This window comes from Camarhynchus parvulus, chromosome 4A (assembly GCF_901933205.1).
Source record: "Camarhynchus parvulus chromosome 4A, STF_HiC, whole genome shotgun sequence".
In the NCBI taxonomy this organism is placed as follows: Eukaryota; Metazoa; Chordata; class Aves; order Passeriformes; family Thraupidae; genus Camarhynchus; species Camarhynchus parvulus.
The window spans coordinates 11,116,724-11,141,684 of record NC_044600.1 but is presented as its reverse complement, the minus strand read 5'-3'; the positions used below and the strand labels follow the sequence as shown (position 1 = coordinate 11,141,684).

At 41.8% G+C, this 24,961-nt stretch overlaps 1 protein-coding gene across 1 annotated transcript; it reads right to left on the bottom strand.

Annotated features, from left to right (window-relative positions):
- Positions 1–1,061: 1,061 nt before the first annotated feature.
- VSIG1 (V-set and immunoglobulin domain containing 1) lies at positions 1,062–21,649 on the bottom strand. The gene is made up of 8 exons (XM_030967754.1): positions 21,585–21,649; positions 18,110–18,270; positions 12,082–12,189; positions 5,933–6,131; positions 4,305–4,460; positions 3,534–3,653; positions 2,674–2,800; positions 1,062–1,245 (listed from the first exon to the last, which is right to left on the bottom strand). The coding sequence occupies exons 1-8, from the start codon at positions 21,631–21,633 to the stop codon at positions 1,062–1,064; spliced, it is 1,104 nt and encodes a 367-aa protein (XP_030823614.1). The 5' UTR covers positions 21,634–21,649.
- Between the last annotated feature and the right edge of the window lie 3,312 nt (positions 21,650–24,961).

The window sequence follows — 24,961 nt, the reverse complement described above, 5'->3', positions numbered from 1 at the left end:
TACTTCCCTCTTGATGCTTTCACCTATAGAAGATGGATTGTTACACTGGGATAAGAGACCAGGAGAAAAATAGCCTGAGTTTGTTGCTTAGTGGGTAGGACTAGCCTGGAAAGAGATTTAAATCGTCTCAGACAGAGGAAGCAATCAAAACTCATGTGTTGTACAGAAGGCAGTATGACTCCTAAGTTTTGAAAGCAGCTATATCTGTGTGTCATGAGGAATGTGCTGCTGTGCATGCCTATTGGAACAGCCTTGCAAAGGATTTAGATCTCCAGCTCCTGTTGTGTACAACAGTCATTTGTGTCTGAACTGGGTACCCAAATGCCAATTCCATTAAAAAGAAAACCTGAATTGCTGAAACAGACAATTCTGGAACACTGGCACCCTTGGGAGCTTTAGGCCAAGAAGGTTACTGTTAACAGAATGTTCTCCATGTTAGGCAGCAACAGGATAAAATTTTCCAGGATTTTTTTTTTTTTTTAGCTTAGGTGGAATTCAGACCCACAGGATTTCCTTGACTCAAGTCTTAACATCTGTTAAGATGTTAACAGATGTTTCAGCATTCTGATGACATTAATGTAACCTCTTTTTACTTCTGATGTGCAAAATCAGTTCCTTGAAGCACTGCAATGTACTGGCCATGATTACTTGGTGCACGTGAAGCAGGCTGGCTAACACTGTTTCTGGACAAGGCTGCTGTGGTTCTGAACTCTGTGCACACAGCATTACTGGTAATTCACTGGAAAGCTCTTACTTTGACAAATTCTTCATGCCATTTCCTAATTAGTTTTGCAAAATAGGTTGATGTTGATGATACTCTTTTCATACTTAAATTTTTGTACAGTATAACTAGATAATAAAAGAAATTTGGTTCACTTTGAAGGCCAAATCTTCTGCTATTTACGAAGTGCCTGTGTAACAGACCCTTTTTGATCCGCCCCAGTGGGTCACAATAGAAATGCCTTGAATCCGAGTTTTAGTCATGCTCCTGTGTTAATTCAATGACAACAATTTTTGTACAAAGGGGTCCAAAGGTGACAAAGAAAACTCTATTATAAACTCTAGGCTGTTTCTTCTTTTTCTGCTTCTTGCTTCTCATCATTTTCAGGTGTTGCAGGAGGTGCTGTTTCATCAACACTTGGGTATTCATTTGTTGCATTGCTCGATGGAACTGTGGTCACAGGAATGTTTTCTTCATTGGGTACCTGAACATAGTCTGCATTGGATTGTTTCTGAACCATTTCTCTGCAGAAAGACAGGATTAGGATTGTGATCTCACATGCTGAAATCCCATGTACACTACAGTCTTTCAAAATAATGAATCTTTGTATTTGCTATCTGAACAGTGACTCTGATGTTATGATGACAGTTTCAAGACTGTGTGAACAGGTTACAATACATGCTGAGATGCTGAGACAGAAAGACTGACAGCATATTAGCTAGAAAGACATCTGCATTGATGGTTTAAGTGATACCATTAGAACAAAATAGATGTTAGTATGTTTAAATGTTATGCCAGGGAAGTGGAAAGGGAAACTGAGTGCTGGCAGCATCTGAGGAGTGATAGCAAAATTTGCTGCTTCATGTGAACTTTCTGGGAAATTCCATGTAGATCTGGTATCCCATTGAAGGGCATGAAAAATAGAGTTCAGTCAGAAAAGAATTATGAAAAGACTGAAATCTGGAAAGGTAATATAAAATATATTTAGTATTTTAGAAAATATGGAAAGCTAGAAAAATATTTTTAGTAACAGGTATTAATTCCTTTTGTCTTATCAAAACGATAATAAACCAACTCCCAATACTGAAGCACTTTCACATGGTAAAAAATATCAGATGCTAGTGGATTAATTCAATGCAGTAAGATTTATTAGGATCCAAGTACAAAACTAGGTGTTAATGCTACATCAATTGAAAGCAGAAATCAGGTGCATGAGCGACTGATCACTGGTCTGGGCTAGCAGAATTCTGTATTAGGGAGTCTTAAACCTGTGCTACAGGGAAGTCACAGTTTTTTTTTCTGGCCTCAACTATATGTAGTTATTTAGCATTTTACATCAATGGGCTGAATACAGTCTGTATAGTGCATGAGATTATCCCTATTCTGAAGATTTGGCAATTTAAGGGAAAAATGAGTGACCAAAGCACAGAGAAGAAAACATCTCCAGGGCAGGATCAAAATGGACATTCTGGGCTCCATTCTGTGGTCTAAACCTTTTGTTTCCTGCAATCTGAGATGCCTGGGAGTATCCCAACTGTGTGTCCTGTAATTTCAGATAGCACTGACCTGAGCCCTCTGTGTTTAAATTTCAGTAAATTTCCTGAGGTGACCCTTAGCTGCTCTTTCTTTTTTACTTCCTCCACCTGCATTTAACAGACCCCATTAACTTTAACTCTAAAGAGCTGTTTTTATAACTTGTCACTTTAGTTTGTGTTGTTTAAAAACATTTACTTCACTGTTTCAGATACTAAGTGGAAGCTGCCTGTTAAAACAGGGAAGAGGGCAATGGCACTTTCTGCTAAAAGAGCAACAGGTAAAAAGTCCCCCAAAAGCAGATGTTCACTCTGGAAGTTTTCTCAAAACTTGTATTATGCATTTTACTTTAGTTCTGAATTAGCAGCAGTGCTTTACAGAAATAATTGTCTTAAAATGAAGTAAACAGAAATTCTTACTGCATCTCATTATTTGGTGACTTCCTATTTTTTGCCTTCTTGGTAAAGACCCAGACAATAATGCAGATTATAGCAGCTGCCAGAATTGCTCCAATCAGTGCTCCAGCAACAATACCCCCATCTGAATCTGCAAAGGAAAGAAAAAGATTACTTGACTTTTAAAGAAGTAGCAGTATAGCAAAATCCCATGGAAATTTATTGCAGGAGCCTTTAGCAGAAAGAAGGGATAGGATTCAAAGAACTCTTTGCAGGATGGTGGCCAAAGATGCTCCAGGAAAGTGAGAGCTCTGTGCTCAGGTGGTCTTAGCTGCCTCCTCTCTCATTGGGTAGCTCCCCATCCCAACAAACTCCCTGTTTGTGCCTGGCTAAGGGAATCATTGGGCTGTAATACCGACAGTAGGTTAAAGCCTTTGCTTTTCAATCATTGCAAACACATCCTGAAATCCAGGCTGCCTTTATTTCTGCCTTTCAGCTAGTGGTCACATCTCCAGTGCCCCAGTCCTTGTACTGCCACATTTCACTGATGGTTGTATTTTCTGGGGTGGGGAGGCCTCAGTGGGACGGTTGGCTGGAAGAAACTGCTCAAAACTCCTTGTCTGTCTATTCTCAGTAAAGACTCTGCAGTCAGAACCAGGTCCAGCTCCTGCTCCTTGCAGTAAATTAAGGTGAGGATGTTAAATCAGTTTTCTAGGTTGTCGTAAAGCCTGGGCAGGTCTGCATGAAAACTCCAGAGCTCTCCAAATCCTGTTCTGTTCTTACTTGGAAAAAAAAATCTAATCTTCAAAGTTGTTGAAGAATTTTCCTGCAAGCTGTGCATGTCCTCCATCAAAGGTGTGATTGCTTTGGTGTGTTTTACTCACGTTTTGCTGTTAGGTCCAGCTCACAGGTGCTGTTCCCCAGCAGGTTGCTGGCTATGCACCGATAGTAGCCAGTTTCAAAGGTGGTGAGGTTGCCAATGTAAAGGATGCCAGAGTTTGGATCTGTGACAAGTGAGGAGCAGGTACACATTACTGTTTTTATTCTGTAGAGGCAAACAGTTCTCTCTAGTGGGTAATACAGAGGTATTCAGGTATTAGAAAAAGGGTTGACCAATTACTGATTTATTTGTGTGGTTTTTTAATATTCTTTAAAATAAAACATTTACCTTCCTTGAAAATTGCTCCAGTGGATTCTTTAGGGGTGTATTAGAAACCCCTGCTCTGCCAACCAGTCTGGCTGATGTTTTACCCACACTGATACTGTGATTGTCTGTGTAACTCCACAAATGAAAGTGTAACAGGTCCAGAAAATTTCTGGGAGGGAAGGATGTGCTAGTACTTGAATGACAAATTGATTCAACTTGAATTCATTCAAAGTTTCAAGGGAAGAGAGATGTAAAGACATACATATTTTTCTCATTTTAACAATTTAAAGGCATGGACAGGAATTCAACTTTTTTTTTAATACATTAAATAGAAAAGGCATCCTGTGGTTTTGACAGCTGTCAGTTGATTTGAATAAGTAAAAATATGATTCTGACATTGACTATTGAAAGAGGAGGATTAATTTTAATTAGCCTGTGTGATACACAGCATTTGGAATGCTGGAATTTCAGATCCTGAACATGGTGTGTTAGTCCTGTGGTTACATACCAAGTTGTTCTGTCACAGGCTTGAGGGTGTTCTCATCGACCTTGTACCAGTGGTAGGTGGGGCGAGGCAACCCCTCTTCACAGTTGCATAGGAGGTAGATCAGATGGCCTTTTTCAGGGGTTCCTTCTACTTTGCAGAAAGGTTTTGATGGTTTGACTGTAAAATAAGAACAGACACATCAGGAGTGAACACCTGGGCTGCAAACATCCACCTCCAGTTCTAGTACCGAGCTGTTGTGAGCAAAGAGATGAACCCCCTCTACAGATTTCCATCCAAAAGCAGAGTCTCGTTCATGCAACTGACCAAGCCTCTCCCATAAAAAAAAATTGAGTAATATTAAATATATGTACATGGCCTAGGATAGAGTTTTATTATCTTTCATTTGCATATTAACTGCTAGGGAGGTGTTGAAACTACAACTATCAATTCTTTTCACTCACTACTACTCACTATTCTCCATACACCATTCTGCCACATAGCAACATCATTTTATTTAGAGCCATGGCAGGATCTTTTCCACAGAGAGGGAGAGGATCAAGGCCCAATTATTTCAGTATATTAACAGTTGTGAAGGAAATAAATCAGCTATAGTTCTGTTAAAAATGTATCCATTTTCATATAATGTCCTCACTTTGCACAAAAGGGAAGATTCTGTCTTCACTTACACCCATTGTTTTTAATTTCCTACCTCCAGAAATGCTTTTGTGGTTCTTTAGAGTGCTGTCAAGGAAAATTACCAGCAATGAAAGCAGCCCAAACCAACAACTTTTCTTGGTTTTCATATAGAAAATGTAATCTTTTATTCAACTGCTCCAAGATTTACTATTTGTTTCGGGAATTTTAGATTAGAATTATCAGTAGTACTTTGGTTTTTCAGGAAATCCATGGAAAGATTATTTTTGCTTATCCCTGGAAGATGGGCAAGTGATGCCAAGTTCATCTGCTTTTCATCCTTTCTGCTCTGCCTGTTCATGGTTGAATTATTGCTTTCTTTCACACAAAACAGACTTTGTACTACTTTCATTCAACAAATACTAAGTTTCTAGAGGTTTGGGGAATGTATGTGAGTCAGAACTCTTGGGCTGTGCTGTTGCCTCTCCCTAGATTTATGCAAAGCACCATGATTAAGATTAGGTACAATTAGCAAAGTTTTGGACTGTGCTGGTCCTGCGTGTAGCGGTTTCAGTGAGAAGTTGTCACTCCCAGCTAAAATGATGTTTTATTTTAACAAAACTAGTATCACTTTGATTTCCAGTATGAAAAATGGAGCGAAGCTGGGTAATTCTAGCCACCCTCTTACCTGCTTACAGAAGGGAACTTTTTGAGAGCACAAAGGGACTCTGACGGGCAGTGGAGGGAGAGTGAGGTTTGCTGCAGCTGAGGCAAGGGCAGCCGTGGAGTGGGAGCAGGTCAGCTGTGGCTGGAAGCTAGAGGGCAGCCAGGCTCTGCTGCCTCCAGAGCCCTTGGAAATGCTGCAGCAGTGACTCAGGGAGCTCCCTCTGCATCATGGGCCTTGTTTACCACAGCCTGTTATTCCCTCTGGCCCTACCTATTTTGAGCTGTGAATTCAGTGTTTCATAATATGGGATGAAAAAGACAATACAGCAATAGAGAGGGGAGGCACTTACCCAGCACATTGACAATCACAGATTTTTGACTCTGTGCAGCATCACCCTGAGGGCTGAAAACTTCACAGGTGTAGGAACCAGTGTCTGAGGGCTGCATGTTGGAGATTGTTATTGATGCATTCCCTGGACTTGTTGAAGCTGTTATCCTGTTCTTAAATGCTCCATAGGAGTAAGATTGGCCTCCTGAATAATAATAGATCTGTGATAAAGAAACAATTGTTAGTTTAATAACAAAAGATCTTGCTGCTTTGTTTGGTACTCAGAATATATTTGATTTCTGATTAAAGCCAAGCAGTGTCACCCCTTTTCTTGCCTCCTCCCCCAAGAAAGCAGAAATGAAAGCACAGTACATTTGAATACATAGTTCTAAAGGTCCTTAAAAAACAAGCTTTTCAGAAATGGTATTTTTAATTGTGTAATTGACAGTAGCTAAATCTTTGTGGATACTCCAAGCACAAACTGATGCAATTGCAAAAACAAAAGTGAGACCGTTGACCATCAAATGACAATTTTGTGAAAAAATGCTAAGTCATGCACAGTGAATAATGGTATTAAGTGAAGCACTGATAATTTGTGATAGCATTAATAAGCAGCTCAGTAAAAGTTTATGACAAGGATGGACCTGTCATTGGAAAAAGTGAGTGGCTGCAGAAGTTTCCAGATACAGAATCTGGCAGAGGACTGAAATGAATTCACAAGACAAAGGTCTAAGCAAACAAGGCACCTGATCTGTTGGCAGTGAACTTGAAAGCCATGAGGATGCAGTACAAGAACAGAGCAGAGTCATCACACATGCAATTAGAGCAGCCATGCTGTTCTTGTTTGTGTCATCAGCTTTGGAGGCATTGTCATGGACTATCTTGGTTTTTTAAATTTTATATCAGGGAGGAAGTAAAGAATACCTGCTGGCCTCAGTGCTTGGGGGGTTCCTATTTGGGATCAAGGAGTTCCCCTTTTACTAAATAGTAAAAAAAATGGTTTGCCAAATGATAGGCACAGTTAAGATAAATGTTTCTAAGGAATGCAGCATTTCCTCCCAAATAAAAATTGCTGATTTAACATTGACTGATTTTACTGACTTCAGTAGCATCAATTGCTCCTAGCAGCATTATGGAGTAGAAGTGGCCTCATAATCCCAAACTTGTTGTCTGCTGAGGGAGAGGGGAGGTGGAATTGTGTTCACTGCAGAGCCTGGATGGCAGTCTGAGCCTTGGGCCCTCAGTGTGTTAGGAACTGCAGTATCTCATCTGCTCTGGGTAAGTATAGTAGTTCTCAAGGAGTACCTGCCCTCTGTCCAATCTAACTCTGCTCTGAAACCAAGACCTGAAAGAACAAAGATGTGGAAAACTACAATTCATTAATTGTTTTTCTGAGGTGTTAATGACAGTGTTGTATGAAAGTGACACTATTTGTGTAGGCAGTATGTTCCCCCTGTGTCTACATACACACCCTAGGCAAAGTGAACAGTTCCAGCACACTCAGGCATTTCACTGAACTTGTGAGAGGTGTCCATATAGAATTACAGGTTGTGACCCAAATAGATCTAACATTGTTCCTACGGGCAGTATTCCAGAATCATCAGTGAGGTTGAAGTAACAGCATGTTTTTTAATGGAAATAGTGGGAAAATGCTTGTAGGAAAAAATTTCACAGACTCTTCTTCACAGGCCATTCTCACTTGACTAGTATCAAAATTTCCTTTTGGTCAAAGTTCCCTGCCTTTTAGGGATACTGCAGATCCCTGGTGAGAAGTACAATTTGCTTTATTTTGCAGATCAACTGATTTCATTTTGAATTAGGAATATTAATTCTTAATTCTGTTTATCGTCCCTGATATGGTGTTGACTAAAGTCTTTAAGAAATGTTATCTAAAAGCCTTTATTAGCTTAAAGCAGGGTACACTCCAAAACTGTCAGAGCACAGCAGGTTTATGCAAAGATATGGCTTTGGAATGAAGGTCAGAATCAGCTTGCACAGCACCAGCAGCTCCAGGCCTGCAGCTTGGCCCTCTCTCAAGAGCAGTTTTGCATACTCCTCAGCCAGACTTTATCTTTCCCTGCCCCAGGATTACAAACACCAGGTACAATTGAGGCAGGGCTCTGAACACCAAAGCATTCCCAAGGTGTGGAACACTGCTGGCACAGTGGGGAAGTGTAAGAGGTCCAGGGTCAGCTCGATGACAGACCTGGTTAGAAAGTGCTGAAGCTGGATACTCCTCCCAGTTTCCATTGTGTGCATGTAATACCATCAGTTTTAAAACTGATTTTATGCTTTGCAAATGTCTAAAGATGGAACTCTATTGCCAAACCAGAGTCTGGATGGACACAATGTTATTCCCTGGGGAAGGAGAGTGCTCAAAATAGGGAGTCTGGTTTAAACAAATCACTCATCAAAAAAGTTGTCTACCTGGAATCACAAAAACACACTGGCCACATTTGTCTCATTCTACACTTATCTGAGTGTGAGCAATAGCTGAGTATTATTTATCACTGTTTCTTGCCAGAGTCTGAAGTTACAAGAACTGTGACTTCTGATTTCAGCCTCCTCTGAGGCTGATGTCCTGGATAGCTCTCAACAGTGATGGGCTGGATTTCCATCTCCTCTCCAAGTGCACTGTTGGAGCAGGGCAGTGAAAGGGGTTCCATCAGCTCCGTACACTAATGTGACATTAAGCTCTACAATGATTTAAATGAAGTAATGTGTGTCTTGCTGCAGCATGAGAGGAGTGGCAGACCCATCATACCCTATTAACGGCTTGGTTTTTGGAAAAAGGGGCTAAATTCTACTCAATCTACCTCAGAGTGATCTGGGATTATGTGAGAGTAAGGAGTAGCAGAAGGGGTCCATGGAATGCTCATTTAGATACAGCCCATCTTCCTGGGGATAAAACTGGCACTGCAAGTTGTAAATGCAGTTGGGGCATGCCAGTAAACACTGCAGAGGAGCAAGTGCTCCTTGCTGTATTTGACCTGGAGTCAGGGTGAGTTACATGCTCAAGTCCTCATACAATGCACTGCCAAACTAATCCTGTGTTCTCTCCTTCTCAGTCAATGAATGCAGAGAAAATATTTTGCGTATGCTGTTCAATCTGAGGCAGGTGTCAACATAGCAGAGATTATTTCTTCTCTTCATAGATTCAAACAGAGTCTTACTGGGTCACTCTTTGTCAGCCATGAACATAAAGGCAGTGAAACACTCAGGCAGTGCATTCAGTTCCTCTGCAGGCTCCTGCCTGTTCTCTGTTCTCTCCTGTTCCATGCTTATCTCCCTGGCTCTGGAGTTCATTGCCTGAAGGAAGGTGGTAAACACCAAAAGGGCTGAATAATGTTCTGATTAATTGCTGAGTGTATCTCTTGTCCCAGAGGTATGATTGGACTGTGTACACAGGAAATTTCATTTAAGAGGGATATGTTTCAGTTAATTGGCTGTGAATTCATAGTCCATTTTAAACAATACACTCAAAATGGATGTTTTAAACCCTGGTTCAAAGTGGTTTTATGCTGTCCTTGAAAAGCTGGTTAGTGGCTTTCAGAAAACTGAAATGAAAATCTTTGCAAAAGTGTTTTTATTCAAAAGTTAAAAAAATTGTTTTCTGTTGAAGATATGGAAAACTTTTTGGTTTTGGGCAACTGCCAGCTAATGTTTTCTCCTATAGACACACATCATTGACTTTTCTTTCCATATTACCTAAAATGTGTGTATATGGGAAAACTATATATTTAGTCAATGGTAATCTTTTTAATCTTGTGTGATAAATATATATCAAGTACACCATCTTGAATGCAAAAAACCACCAAAAACCACAAAAGAAATCTGCTGTGCTTCCCTTCAAACGAGCTTTTCATGTTCTCTAGCAAATCATGAGCAGCTGTAGTGAAGTTGATGATTTACCAGGGCAGAAACAATATTGAGGGTGCATTAATGGCTGTTGCTCCTCCTCACCAGCTAGTTTGTTCAGGCAAGTTACCATATAATGGTGTCTTTTCACATTTCCTGGAAGCAGCTGCCTGGGTGACTAATCAAACAACTGACAGAAAAAGGAGTGGAGATTATCACTTCTAAAACTGTTGTCCCTAAGAACTTCATAATCTGAGACACTAGTTCCTGCTGAGCAGCACAGTTGCCCAGGAGACATCTGTGACCTTATAAAGGGCTGCAGTTTAGTTGGTTGTTCAACCTGTGGCCAGGCAGTGCCTTGAGCTGCTGTCCCAGCCACCCTATGGTGACCACATGTGGTCACCCTTCATGTCCACAGGCAGTTTATCCCAGAGTGATGGTGTGGAATGTATTTGCCTGCAGAGGAAGCTGTCAGCAGAGCTGAGGCTGAGCTGAGGAGTTGCAAAAGCTGCCGGATGTTCAGCAGAGGGTGTAGAGCCCACCTACAGGTTTTTGTTGTACAACTTCTGTAGAAGAATCTTCCTTGGGGTGTGAAGGGGGTGTATGAAGAAGCAGGCAGGAAATTAGAAGAAATTCCTCTTCTAATGCCTTCCTCTGCTTCTCTTCTTCTTTTAACAGTGTAAAGATGTGTCTTTCAGATGGCTTTGGATGGACTTCTTCATAATTTCCAGGTCAATAGTCCTCCCATCCCCATCTCCTGGAGTCACTGCATCACAATGCTCTACATGCCTAGTACTTATGGATATCAAAGTTATGAGATGCACTTGAAGGGGCATTATAAATAATGTGTCCTGCTAATCTCCACAGAATCCTAATTTCCTGACTGGAGGACAGTTTCAGGACATGACCTCTTTTCCAGTACCTGTCTTTCCTCTTCTCCCTTTCCAGCACATGTAAAGCTCTAGGATCCTGTTGGATGATATTTTTCTGATGGATTTTGTGTGTGACTCACAGTCTTTGCCTGGAGAACTGGACAGCTCCAGCATCCAGAGGGCCCTGTCATTGGGCTGTTTGTCATTTTCTGTTTGACATTTTCTCAAGCTACTAGAAAATGGAGGACATTAAAAACTTTATTTGTTTGAGATCCTTTTTGAGTTCTGAGGACAGACAGAATTCATAAAATAACAAGGGGGAAAATGTTCATCACTTCCTTAAGCATCTTACCATCTAATGAGAGAACAAATGCCACACAGCCAGAGTGTTAATGAAGGCCCAAAGCTCAGATTCTGAGCTCAGCTAGCTAAGAAAGCAAATGTTCACACATGTGCTGGTTTCTTTGACACATGTCACATGACTGAGTCTGGGCCCAAATCCCTTCATTCATCCACAGCTTCCTTTCACACATTTTTGTCAAAACTCTGATCTGCCAGAAGGTAGTAGGGATATCACAGGGATATCCCTTACTGGGCTTTTTGCACAGGGAATTGAAGGTATTAATAATGACAAGAAGTGTCTTGTCACAATAGTGCATTGGTAGAAGAAGAAAGGAAGGGAGTCAGAAGCCTTTAGAGGATTAATCATTCAGCAGCTTTAACTGATGCAAATAAAAAGAGGAGCAGCTCTTTCATGTTCTCACAGTATCATTCTTGTGGCTGAACAATTCCCACCAAGAACAAATGTGTTTTCTCAGTGCATTTGGTGTAACTGCTCTCCAGCAGTTATTATTAGATGTCAGTTTACATTAGGCTGTACCCTGTACCTCATGGTGAGATGGGAACTCTGCTGCAGTCAGAGAGTTTGGAATGGATTAGGGCTGGAACACTGAGCTGACAGCTGAGAGGGAGCTGGTTCAGCTCAGTGTCCTTGGTATCCACCACATCTCAAAATGCTTTTATATTCTAGAAAGGAGATCCAGAATGATTTTTTTTTTCCTATGTAAATATGTAGCCCCAAGTTTGGGCTGTCCAGTCTTGCTCACATTCAGCCCAGAGGCTCCTTGTGGGTGCACACACCCTTCAGATACCCTTTGGGTAGAATATTCCTGAAGGTGCCAGTTCAGCCACCTAGAATAAGTGGGGAGGAAAAACCCCAACACAACAGCTACATCCAAAATAACTTTGACAGAGAAAAATGCAATAAAAAATAGGGCGAGTTAAAAATTCTGGATCATGTATCTGATTCAACTTATTTCAGTCATGTGCTGGTTTTGAGATTTCAATACAGAAAATGAATACAGGTTTCACAGTAGCACAAATCTAGTAGAAGCTATTTAGCTCTGTTTCCCCCTTAAGATTATGGGGATTGTTTTCTTACCTTGTATCTCCAGCTACATCTTCCCCGTGCATCTGTCACATACACCGTCTTTTGACAAAGACTGACTGACTTTTCATCCATACTCAGAATACCATGGCATGGGGAATGCTGCATTTGAGTAAAAATGTGCTGATCTGAGAGTTAAATGAGACTTTAAATGTTCCCCCAAAATCAAAGAGCCATTTCTCACACAGCTCCCCACCTACCATCCGTGCTGATCACGAGGGCAGGTGCCTCGTGTTCAGTGCTTTGTGCAGAAATTACCTCAGGCCTTGTCAACCACAAGGTGAAACAGAAGCTTATTCCTAAATTAGGCAAACTAAGATTAAAGTCTAATGTTTGCTCCAAACACCCCAGTTACAGCCTGATTGTTTTCTTGTCTGCACTTCCCTTTGTGACAGCCACAGGCAGCGCCCATGGTCCCACTGACACCCAGAGTCACTCCAATGGCAGTGACCCAACACCAGCAGCTCCTTCCCTCTGCTCTGCAGCTGCTGCCTCTGCTCCCCATGGAGCTGTTCCTTACAGTGCCTGCTCAGCCATCCAAGTGCTAGGTGCAACTCAGTTCTAAAAAATCAGCTCTAGGCAAAAAGAAATGCTTACGGATAAGAGATGCCCTTTCTTCCCAGGAAGTTTTCCTGTACTGCCTCCCACAGGCTCATCTTTCTCATGGGCTGGGAAGGACTGCCCTGCTCCCAGGCTGGTGTGCCCTGCAGCAGTGACAGCTCTGCAGCACAGCATCTCTGTCTTGTGGCTGAAAGTGTGTGAAGGTGTCCCCTGAACTGCTCAGACTACATGGAGGGGAATTTGTTCCTTCAGAGGCTTTTATGGAAACCCCCCCACACAGGGCTGGCCCTTCTCTGCCTCTCACCTGGAGTAGCCCAGTGGCCATGGCTGTGCCTTGCTTTGTGCTGGGCAGCAGAGTTGTGCTGCTATTGGGACTACTCATAATCTGAATTTGGGGTGCCAGGGTGGAAGGAGCTGACACATCTGTGCTCAGGTCACTCTTTTTGCCTCTCTCCTCCTTTGGGCTTTCCCTCCTTGTCCCCTGTTGCTGACCAATGTGCCACAAGTTTGCCTTTTTTTTGAGAAGATTTTCAAAAGAAGTCTATCAATAATTCTGTTTTGCCTAAAAATAACAGGCATCCATGACCTTTACTCATACAGTGAATTTAAAATTTCAATCAAGAATCCTGCCCTGGGCACATCTTGGTTGGCCAGGCAGTGTCCCTGAGCATTTCAGTGACTTTAGCTGTGGGTGGCCTGGGCTGAGGCTCGAGGTGTGGCCCAGGTTAGGTCCAGGAGTTGGATTTAGCTTTGCCAGGCTGCAGCCTCGCCTGTGAAGAGTCAACAGAGGCTTCAGCTTGCAAACATTTACTTAGGTGCTTTACACTGGGGCCAGCCAGGTGACTCAGAGCATGAAATGAAGCACAGATGTAGGTCTGAGCAGGAGCTGGGACTTTGCCTTATGAACCAGGCCAGGCTGTGATGGACCCTGGGTGAGCAGTGTTAGCCTCAGTTTGTGGAGATGTAAAATAGAGATCACTCAGTGCTGGAAAGTTCTCAAGATCCTTGGCTGGGAGGTATTATTTAAAACTTAAATTCAGCATTAAAGGGCATGTTGCTAAGGGCTAAATGGCAAAAATAAAAAGTTAAAAATATGTATGGCATCCTATTTTCCATGATTTTATACTTACATTATTAAGTTCAAGTGAGGGAAATTACTTCTACTAGAGAAACTTCTCAGGAAAAGAGCAGGGTTAGGCTCAATTAGTAAAAAAGTTTATATTTACCCACTAAAGCTGTGCTGTCTTCAAAAGAATGCTGTGAACACCTGGCTCTGTTTGCTTGCCCCCTTTTCACTGTGCTGCCTGTGAGCAGCCTGGCTGTGGTGGCTCCTCCTTGCCCCTGGTGTAACTGCCATGGCTGGAGCTGTGACACCTGTGGCAGCCCTGGGGAGGGGGGACAAGGCAGGGCAGGGAAACACCACAGCAAGCAGGGGATGGACACACCACAGCAAGCAGGACATGGAAATACCACAACAAGCAGCAAAAGACAAAACCAACTTCACCAAGGCTCTGCTGGGAGGCAGATCTGCATCAGTAGAAGGGCTGCAAAGTAAAGAAAAGCACAGCCTGCCCTTGTGGCAAGGTAAAATCTGCTGCTGAGCACTTAGGGACATTAAATTAATACTGGCACTAGTCCTGCTCCTGGCATTACTGATTTCACTCCAGGACGGTACCTGAGTTTATGGATCTCAAAACATTGTAAATCTGGACTGTAAGTGGCAGTGTAAAGTAAAGGGGTACCTATGGGCTCTGCTTTTTATATGCTATGTCCTAAAATCTAGAAATTTAACCCTCCCATTCATTAATGCTTAAAGCCAAAATGTCCTTAATGGTATAAATTTGCCTTAATTATATATAATGTTTATAAATGTATATAATGTTCACAGCTTGCTCTGTTACTTGTTGCCACTGCAGAGAGAAAGGGCCATGTTCTCAGTTGTTTAAATAAACAGTATTTATTAAAATCAATAATTTTTTCCACATGTATTTGTTATAAAGAATATCTCCTCTGCTTAATCTTATTATTTTCCATATAGTGCCTGTGTGAATAACATGGTCATCAAGACATCTAGCATTTAGTAAGATGTCAGGAATATTTTAAAATTTAGTAGGTGGGAGAAGATGTATTTTCTGTAATTTTTACAAAACTTCCTAGTCTCCTGTCTTCAAAATATTTAGCAGAATTTTCCAATATTCAAAAATGGAATTTGAAAATGTTATCCAATGAGTTGCTGAAAAAAGGGCAAATTTTTAGTAGAGACAGAATTTTCAACAAATTTTTCTGGGCAAACATATGCTATTTACAAGGAAGTGTTTGGTACTTTGTAATGGATCTGTTAGAAGAATCTAAATGTCTCATAAAATTAAATAATTTTATTCCAGTTACAATTCAAGCTATTGTTCTGGTATTCAGTAAGATATGGTGCCAGTCTTTCCAATATAGTTGTGTTTACCATTTTGCCACCATATTAAATATATTTTTGCATTGCATATTAGTACTGTTTTACCTAAACAATGAAAGCCAAAGCTGGCAACCTCCTCCATTTTCATACATATGTTTCCTACTTGGAACAAAATGTGAAACTCAATTCAGCAATGTGCCAAGCCACCAGGGCAGAGCCAGGTTTGTAGAGAGATTATCTTTTTGTTTAAACTTGTGAGAGGAAAACATGCAGGCTTTCAGGCTCCCAGTCCTTTCTGAAATTCAGCCTGAAATAGAAATACCAGCCTCATTCAGAGGGAGGGTGAAAACCCAACTTTATGTTCAGCTGTGTCGTGTGATTTCTTAAACCATATTTTCCACAAGCAGTCACAAGCCTTTCTTCCCAGTGTTTGCATTAGCACCATTAATTTTATTGTGAATAGGTTGAAAATGGTAAGGAATTGCTGGCTGGTGGTGAAAGGATACAGGGTCAGTTAATGCAAGACTGAATGGGTTGCTGAAAGCGTTTTAAAAAGAGCAGTGCCCCAGTCCTGCACCCTCCAGGGACAGCAGCAGGATCCAGGGAGCAGAGGAACCCTCTGAGCCTCCCTGAGCCTGCCAGCCCAGCAGAGCTGCGGCTGCAGGGAGAGGGGATTGTGCCTTGGTGTTCAGGGAAAGGGGGATTAGCACCAACCCGGGGCCTTTCCACACTGAACTGACTTTATGGAATGAAAATGCAAATCACCCATCACAAGCACAGCCATTGCAAATGTGTGAATTTGCTGTGAAATGAGTTTCAGATGGGGGAATCCTGCTGCAATTTTCCCAGCAGTGCTTCCCGTGGACCTTACAGCACAGCTTTCCCTGTGCCTGCAGTGAGAGCTGCAGAAGCCTGGAGGGAGCAAAGGGGGGAATGATCCATGAAGTTTCCCTGACATATAGTTTCCCTGCATTGGGTAGTCCTTGTTGAGTGTATTCTGAACCACCCACAGTATTTTATGATTGTAATTTTCAAGGGGTATTTTTCTCATCATTAGCCACAGTTTACAAATGGTTTTCCCCTCCTGGATCTCTTTAAAGTGTGTGATTCTCCCTCTAAAATACTTATAACTGCAATCTGCTTATTTCTCTTGATTGTGACCAGAAAAAAATATGGCATTTAGTGTGCTGCAATATGGAAAATTCGATGCAAGTAGAACAGAAAGACTCTAACCAAACCTGGATGAGATGAATTTGATTATATGTTAGTGCTGTACTTCCCACCTGAACAAGCAGTTATAATTTAAGATGTAACATACAGGATCAAAATTATAATATATTGTACTATATACAACTTAGGAAACCTGTAGCTACCACCCTTTCAGGACTAATTCTTCATTTAATAAAATAGTTTTGACTTGAGGAAAGCAAACAATGAGTAACAACTATTCAGCTACACAATCAGGGAAGGTGTGCCTACATCAGTCTGTCATTCAGGTAGAGTCAGAATTTGGGATGGGCCCAGAGTTTGTACTTAGCACTGATACAGGCTTTATCTGTGGCTGTGATATACTGCAGGTGAGTGAGCAATTGGGTTAAATTGCCATTTCTTACATTTTGGCTATTGCTGTTCAATGCCAAATACAATACAAGCTGCACATTCTGCAAATTGCAGGCTAATTCTGCTGTAATTGACAACCAAATGGAAGGTACAGCTGTATCAGCAATGGCAAGCCTCCTACTGAAATATTATTAGGAAATAATAATGAACAGGACAAAAATATCCAGAGTGTGGACTGTGACACTCCTCTGAGTCAAATCTCTTTACGTCAACTCTCAGCTGTAACATCAGGCAGGAGGATTGAACTTTCCGAATTTCAGAAAAAAAATGTTGGCAACAGGATAAAAACAATGGGAAATTATTGTTCCACAAGCACAAGCCAGGACATGGAAAAGGAATCCCAATAATCTTCAAGGATTCAGCAACACTTCTAATCAGGATTCTTTTTCTAAAGAAGAATGTGTTGCTGACTGCTCACCACCTGTCAGGACAGCTGATGGGAGCTCATACCCTGTGTGTTATGCTGGGAATGAAATCCATGGGTTCATTTCCCCACCAAAACATAAGATTAGCAGATAGTTCTTGAGCTTTGGGCAGTAGTGTGAGTGCATATAGGCAGATCCCATCCCTGACCCCTTTGGGGCAGACCAGGCTGCTCTGCAAGCTCCTTACAGCCACACGAGAGGCTCAGGCTTAGACCAAGTCACTGCTGGTGTTGGTGTCCTTCCCAATCCCCTCCATGCTGACCCTCCAGCCTACACCACAGTCTCATTATCTCCCAGAGTGTGATATTGTTTGGCTCTGCAGCCTTTTGGGGTCTCAGGAAGGGCAGGGACCATTTGCCCTTGACCTGTAATTGTTCTGTTTCCACAGCGACAGCCATGGGATGCTGGGAAATACCAATGCAAGTTTGCTGTGGCAAATTTCCTGCTATGACAACTTTCTGCAGAGTGCTGCCAACACTTGCTGCTCACTCTGTGCTCACAGCCCACCATCATGCTCAGCTCCTCTCACTGAGCTGCCAAAAGGCAGGGCCTGATCAAGGAGCTCTCATTTGACCCTTAAATGGGGAACAACGCATTGTCACAGGCAAGGGCGTCTCACCAGGAAAGCAGCTTTCACAATGGCAGGAAATATCTGCCAGACAAGAGAAAAGGGAGCTGGTTCAGGAGCTGCAGCACTTGTGTGATTTTTGGACACCTGGTCTTTGCTTCACATCTCCTGTGTGACCAGGAGCAAGTTGTTTGAGCATCTGAATCACTTTTGTAATTTCTCATCAGTTTGTGAAGGCAGTCAGGCATGTCAGTGGGAGCTAGGAGCCTAGATAGTTCATCTGCCCCTAAATTTCCCTGCACCCCAGTCCTTAATCTCGAGGGTAGGAACACCAGCATTACCTGGTCTGTAGTAAGGATAACCCCATCAAACATAACAAGACCCTTTAAGGACTTTAGGATATCTCAAATATAATTTCATAGTAATAATAAACAAATGTCTTACGGTATGCAGCTGGCTCTCTTTGGCACTGTAAAAACTCCACTGAATAAAGAAATTTCCCAGGGTTCCAGAACTGGTGTATGTGCAGAGGAGGGTTGCATTTCCACCTGTAGTGACATTCACTGTCTTCTCAGGGACTGTCACCACGACCCCGCTGGAGTGGCCTGTGGGCAGGGAGAGTGGAGAGAAGAGATCAGCTGGGGCTGCCCTGGGAGCCATGCAGGAATTATTGCTCTCTGTGTTACTGAACAAACTGTAGGATGGGTCTGGCTGTTCTCCATTTCAGTGCAGCTTCCCTTGTGCTTTGTGTGGAAATTTCAGACAAAACAAGCTGGAACGGGGTAAAAACTAGCAAGCAAATTAATCCCCCAGAATACTCTTGCCCTAACAACAAATAATATTCTTAAAAAGCAGAGTTCCTAAACCCACACTTGTTCACATTACCTGATAGTCATCTTCTCACTGAGAGTCTGGTTAAACTGAAGATTTTGTCTGCACTCACAGTGCTCTCCTGTGCTTGCACTCTCATTCACAGCTGTGTCTACCCCTCTCTTACACCTTTCTTGCCCTTTTTGGGTTTTTTGCAGTTATTTAATTAGATATCTGGTCTCCTTCACCGAGGAGCATCACCACCTCCAGTATTCCCACTTCACACACCCTTAGTTCTAACTGGGACTCGGTGACACTGTTGGATCCCTCAGGCTGGAGTCCAGCAGCTTTTCCCTGCTTTTCTTTGCTAATTACTTTGTTTTTGTTTAGGTTTCTAAACAAAACACAAGCTTGTTTTTTTCCCAATGCTATTACATTGGAAAATCAAACTAAACTTTTTGGAAGTGCTTTTACTGTGTGGGTTGTAGGGAGTTCTTTGGTAACTCAATCAATCCTCTCTGTTGAGCTCAGAGCAGAAAGGAGCAAACACAACCTGTGAGCCTTTCCCCACAGTGCTCTGATCAGCCTTGACTACACAATCACAGTAATGAAAGGAATCCAGCACCACCTCACAGTATTTATCTGTTTCTATCCTCTGTGAATTACTAGCCCTGATGACACATGACAGCAAATAGAGAGCTGTCAGAAAAATAAGCCTGGATTTCAGGTTATTGAGTCCAGTTTGAAAGCTAATGTCTATAGATTCAGACTGAGAATGGTTTTTTTTTCAGTGGGATGGAAAATATTAAACATTTTTGAGCTTTCTATGCAAAAAAGGCAAGGTGAGAATTTAATGTTATAATAATTTTCATGTGAGTTTATTGCATATATTAATGATTGAGACAAAGATGTAAAATATTTTTCTCAGGGCAAGATCTGTGCATCTTATGTTGGGGTACTGCTTTTGAGAGTTTAAGCAGAATCTGCAGTAATACTAAAGAGTATTTTGCTGAAATTAACAGCCCTGTGTGAGAAAACATTGTTCATAAAAAGAAACAATCTATTTTGTCTTTGCAATATTTAATAGTTAAAAAGTACAAAATAGGTTGTTTCTTTTTGTAAACAATCTATTTTGTCATTTTTAAACTATTAAATATTGCAAATTCATGAGTTAATACAGTATGCAAACCCATCTAAGCTATTTTTCCTTTTTTGATGGCTTCGGTAGTAAAAGCTCACTGCAAGGAAGAAGGGAATAATATACTTTCCATGTTGATGGTAGCTAGGATGAAAATTAATGGGTTTAAACTACAACAAGATTTATATTATATGTGAAGACACATAATACAGTGTCACAGGAATGGTTGGAGACTGACCTAAATGTGTCAACGCTGCCTTGGGGAAAGGGGATCCCAGGACTGGCTGCCAGCTCTGCTTGTCCTGTGAGTTCAGCAGCTTAATCCTTACTGAGATCTAATAGGAAAACTGTGCCATCTTATTTTAGGTGTCTCAGTTCACTGTTCTCAGCTTTAAGAATTACTGTTGGCCAGAGGATGATTGTTTCCTGCCACAGTTTATGTGTATTTATTTTCTGCCCTTTGCAGGATTAAAGGCACCCTCTTTCAACACAGTGTTATTCTGCTGAAAACATCAATTTTCCAGTCATCTGCTCCACATATTTACTTTATCATTCTCTGGTTTTAGAGTCAGGAGTGCCACAGAGTCTGACTGTTAAAAGATTTTCCAGAAGAAATTAATTTTAGCAAAAATTACTCCACAAAGCATTCTAGTTTCCATAAAACTGTATTTTGAAGAAATACATTTAATTGAAATAATCTTCCCTCAAGTAAAAAGGCTGTTTAAACCAATGCTAATTGCAACATGAATCTTTTGACTGACAGCAGAGTGAAGTGGCCCTGCAGAGCCTGTTCTGTTTCCTCACCATGAATGTCAATGGCACTTTCACTTTGCATTTATGGCTTCCAACCCCAAATCCCATTTCCTACATACAGGCCTTTTGGTTTAAATTTTAAAAAGTGCACAAATAAGAAATAACTCAGTGAAAACAGCTAGAATGAACAGGACCATAACTTGTTAAAAATGGCTGCTCTGTGTCTTCACTCATCAATATTATAGTGAGACTCTTTCCTTCCCACAGAGAAAGTCACAGTTAATTAGGAATCTCCCACTTTCACTGAAGTCCTTTGCAGTTTTTAACACTCATGAAATAAGCCCAAGTTTGCTGACCTTTTCTGAGCCACAACAGGAACCCCCAGTCAGTAGTGCCCACCAATACGGGCACACTGCTAATCTTAAATCCAGAACTTGCAAATTAGAGGACATTGCTTTGAAAAGTACATATGGTACCAATTCTGAACTGCTTTTCATATCCAAGGTAAAAATCTGTTGGGTTTATATGTGTGTGAGAGTTAGAACGCTGAAACTCCAGGAGTAGCTACTTAAAATATTTCTATGGCACCCAAATCATATAATCCAGATAATTCCATCTGGAAAAGAAGATGTGGAAATTAACTTTCATTTTCTGTAGTGGATACAGGGGCTGTTTATCTCCATGGAGCATTAAAATGACTGCTGCTGTATGTATTAAAAGTAAAGCTTAGCACAATGAAATGCCCTTGAAATATGAATGATACATAGTTTTTACTATACCATAAAATTCCTGGATTTCACAAAGTATTATGTCCTCATTTAATTAAAAGATACTTTGCATGCTTAAAGTTAAGCATCCCCCCCAAAATTTTTTGGTGGTTGAGGCATCACTTTCCAGCCCTATTATCAAGGGGAGACAAAAGCCAAATATGGAAAAACTTGAAATACATGACAAGAGCTCTTTGCCACTTCCTGACATCAGAGCAAAGCATTAATCTACCAAAGCCAAAATTCTGTTCTTGAGCAAAAAGCTCTTACCAGGCAGGGGTCAGTTTGTGGATTTCCAGAGGATGGTCTGGCACTATAGCCATGATTTTTATTCCATCCTGAAATAATTAATCTCTAAAGTTCTCCCACTTTGCTAGTCAGGCTCACCTGCTCTCTTACCCCCACAGGCTCCTTTGGTCCAGCACTATCTCAATCAGTTTGTTATTCTTACCTGCAAGGATGGCTACAATTGGAAATATCTTCAGCACTGTTGCACACATCTTCGTGATGCTGGGAGAGAAAAGAGACCAGAGGCTGCTTCTGGCTTCAGCTGAAACTGAACTGGTTTATTTTTTGAAGTTGGTTTTTTGTTTTCCTTATCAGCTGTGTCTCAACACGTCAGTGGGCTGTTTCATTCTCCTTTATCACATGTGTGCCTTTCTCCAACTACTGGTATGACTGTTCACTTGAAACCATTTTGTGGGGTTTGAGCAACCAAGGGTTTTGTTAATAATAAACCTTTGAATCAGAGAAGCCCAAATTCTCCCACTTTTGCCAGGCCCTGCAGTATTTGCCTACTTAAGTACTTTCACTGAGTACAAGAAAAGTATTTGTGGACCTATTTGGCAATCAACCTGATTACTAGTGTTGGGGTCAGGCCTACTATGAATAATCTTTATTTTCTGTTAATTCTGTCATTTCCTTTTTAAAATGGGCATGTGTAGATATTTTGTCAGTACATTTTCAATTCAAAGCATGTATCTGACACATTTTGTTCAGCTTCCTGCAGGAGCCAGATTTGCTTTTTGTGCTCCGTGGTGTTTGACTGAGGCTGACTCAGAGCCCTGAGCTGGCTCTGTACACAGCCATGGGCAGTGAGTGCCTGAGGACAGGGCAGAGGGCAGCATTGCCTTGTGCATGTGTGCCTGCACTGGCACCAAGGCAGGTAACATGGCCAGGGACTTTTCCTGTGCTTGTTGAAAACACGGCACTAATTCATGCCTGATGATCCCATGGGAAGCCCTTTTGGAACGGGGAGTTCAGCATCTGGCCATGTGAGGTTGGAGGGGAAGGGAATAACCAGGCTCTCCCTCACCTCTCATGTGATATGGTGGCAGATTCTTCAGCAAAGAAGTCAGGTTGCTGGTTGCCTCAGTTACAGTTGGCATCAGGTTTATGGACTCTCTTATTCTGCCAGATATTTCTGTGCATGGCAGATGCCTGAATAATCTCTGGGTAGATGGCAGGGTTTGGTGATATTTCTATATGAGCCATCTCCAAAAGTTTTGGAGATGTCTTCTCCCTGGTTCTGACTGTCAGCACTTCACACAGAGTCCCACAGAGTGGGCAGTGTCTGTCTTTAAACTATAGGATAGGCAAGTCTTGCAACTGTTAAATGTCTTGTTACAGAATCACAGGGGACCCAGAGTCCAAAAAGGAATATGAACATTGAAAGACTGAAATTCAAATTCAGATTTCTTCCAAAAGTTGAAAAGCATTGAGATTCACCTTCACTGAGGAAGTGTGGAGGGATCACAAGCACTCATGGGAAGTTTCACTGGCTTTCCCCAAAGCCTAAAATGGGAGCTGCTGCTGATTTCCAGTCATTTAACCATGGATTAGTGCAAATGATCTGAACATGAGGTACAGCCACATTTCAGTGACTGCCTGTGGCAGCTCCATAGCACCCAGGAGCCTGACTGGTAGCACACAGAGCCCTGGTCCTTTGCATAAGACAGCAATTTTCAAGAAGATGCAAAAAACCACTGCCACCCTGCTGAGTAAGCCAGCACCTGCATCTTTACCACAGTGTCAGTGTGTCCTCTAATTCCCTCTCATCTATCAACACCAAAGTCCCTTCCCTGGCATTTAAAGCTCCCTCAGCTAATATGTGTTTTTCCTTTGTTACATTCACTTTTTGCCAATTTAAAAAATGACAGAACTACATTCCTGGAGGGCGAAATGCTCGGTTTGACCAGAGAACAGGAGCCAAGAACACAAATTCTGTATCAGCATGTGGCCCTTTAATTTTGGGATGAAGGGCTGGGATTACCAGTTACAGAGTGGGTATAGCTTGTAGCAAAGATTACAACCATTACCCTGTGTTAGAGAATTCTGAGCAGCAGGAGGAGTGTTTATGTTGGATTGTTACCACCAGGGGCTCATTCCTCTCAAACCAGAGGTTCCCAGCACTAATCCTGCAGGCCCTCCAGGGTTACTCTGCTGTGAAGGTAATGGATGGCACCTGTCAGCTGCTGACTGTGCTTCTAACTCACTGCTCCTGGAGAACAGCACTGCCTGTTCTGGCGAACTGAACACAGAAAACAAAATCTGCTTTGGTTTGATGTTTTAAATTACAGTGGGAAAATAACCTCTCACTTACAGTGCTCAGCTAAGAGGAGAGAGCAGCCCAGAGTGCAGCAGCACAGCAGCCACTGTGCTCTGGGTGGAGAAAAGGCTCCTATCTCGAGATAAAATGGAAGGGGCCACTACCAGGAGCTGTGTGTTACAGACTTTGTGAGTCAAGCCTGTGTACACTGAAATGTATTCAGAAATGTTCCCTTCTCAAGCAGCTCCCATGTATTCACTCTCTAAATAGAAGCGTCAGTCATTAAAAAAATGAAGCCCAGAGGCAAACCCCAAGCAAGGCAGCATCACCCAGACAAAGCACTGCCAGGATATTTAGGAGTTGCTTCTGTTGGCCTGAAACCTAATTTAAAAACTTCCTGTGGAATTCCATGTTTTGCTTGACAAAATTCAGCAGCGTTCCAGCTGCTCTGTCTTCCTGAAAGAAGCTAAATCTGTAATTGTGTGGTGACACTAAACCCAGTCTAGCCCAGGGATTTATAAAGCTCTCTAGTTCAGTATTACAGCTGATGGCTGAGGATGAAGAGAAGTGTGTAATTAAAGATTCCAACAAGTGCAGTGAAAGAGATTTTTGAAGCCTCTAAATCCATCCTTAGGTTGATTTTCAATGCACAGTACAGTTTGCTTGCTTATTGCACAGCCTTGTTTGTGGTTTAAAAAACATTTATAAGTTTTTGTGCAGTGTTTGCAGCCTAAAAGCTAATAAATGAACTCACTGCTATTTTTAATCTTGTAGAGAGTGAAAGTCTGCAAGGTAACAAAAATATAAACTCTTCTGAGGCGAGCACCATGGCTTGTCACTTCAAAGTAACTTGGTCAGAAATATACCTAACCCTGTGTATTGAATCCCCAGATGAATATTATCAAATATTATCAAATATCAAATTATCATTTTCTTATCAAAAAGCACAATTCCATTTCCTTGTAAAGGGTCTAGAATTGTCTTTTTTTTTATATTGTCCCTTTTCTCACTCCAGAAAGGAGTTCTATTTTCGTTTTAGCCATTCAAAAGCCAGAGATTCCTGGAGCAAAATCCTTGTCCAACAAGCTTTCCTCTTTCTAGGGGGGAAATAAAGAAGAACAAGCCCTGAAGTGAGATGAAGCAGCCACCCAGTGCTCTGGTCCTGGCACAGAGGATGCTCCCAGTGCCTCTGCCTGCCTGTGCTCTGCTCTGGCCTCCACACAGGCAGGGTGGGGAGCAGATCCAGCCTCTCTGACACACACAGACCATGCAGGGAGTTT

Bases quoted from the DNA above. Each gene is read 5' to 3' on its own strand.
- VSIG1 (XM_030967754.1), bottom strand. From the start codon at position 21,633: ATGTGTGCAACAGTGCTGAAGATATTTCCAATTGTAGCCATCCTTGCA. The intron at 4,461-5,932 runs GTAAGTGCCTCC...CTTATTTTACAG, and splicing joins TGTGATTGTCAATGTGCTGG to TCAAACCATCAAAACCTTTC. The intron at 2,801-3,533 runs GTGAGTAAAACA...TTTCCTTTGCAG, and splicing joins GCTGGACCTAACAGCAAAAC to ATTCAGATGGGGGTATTGTT.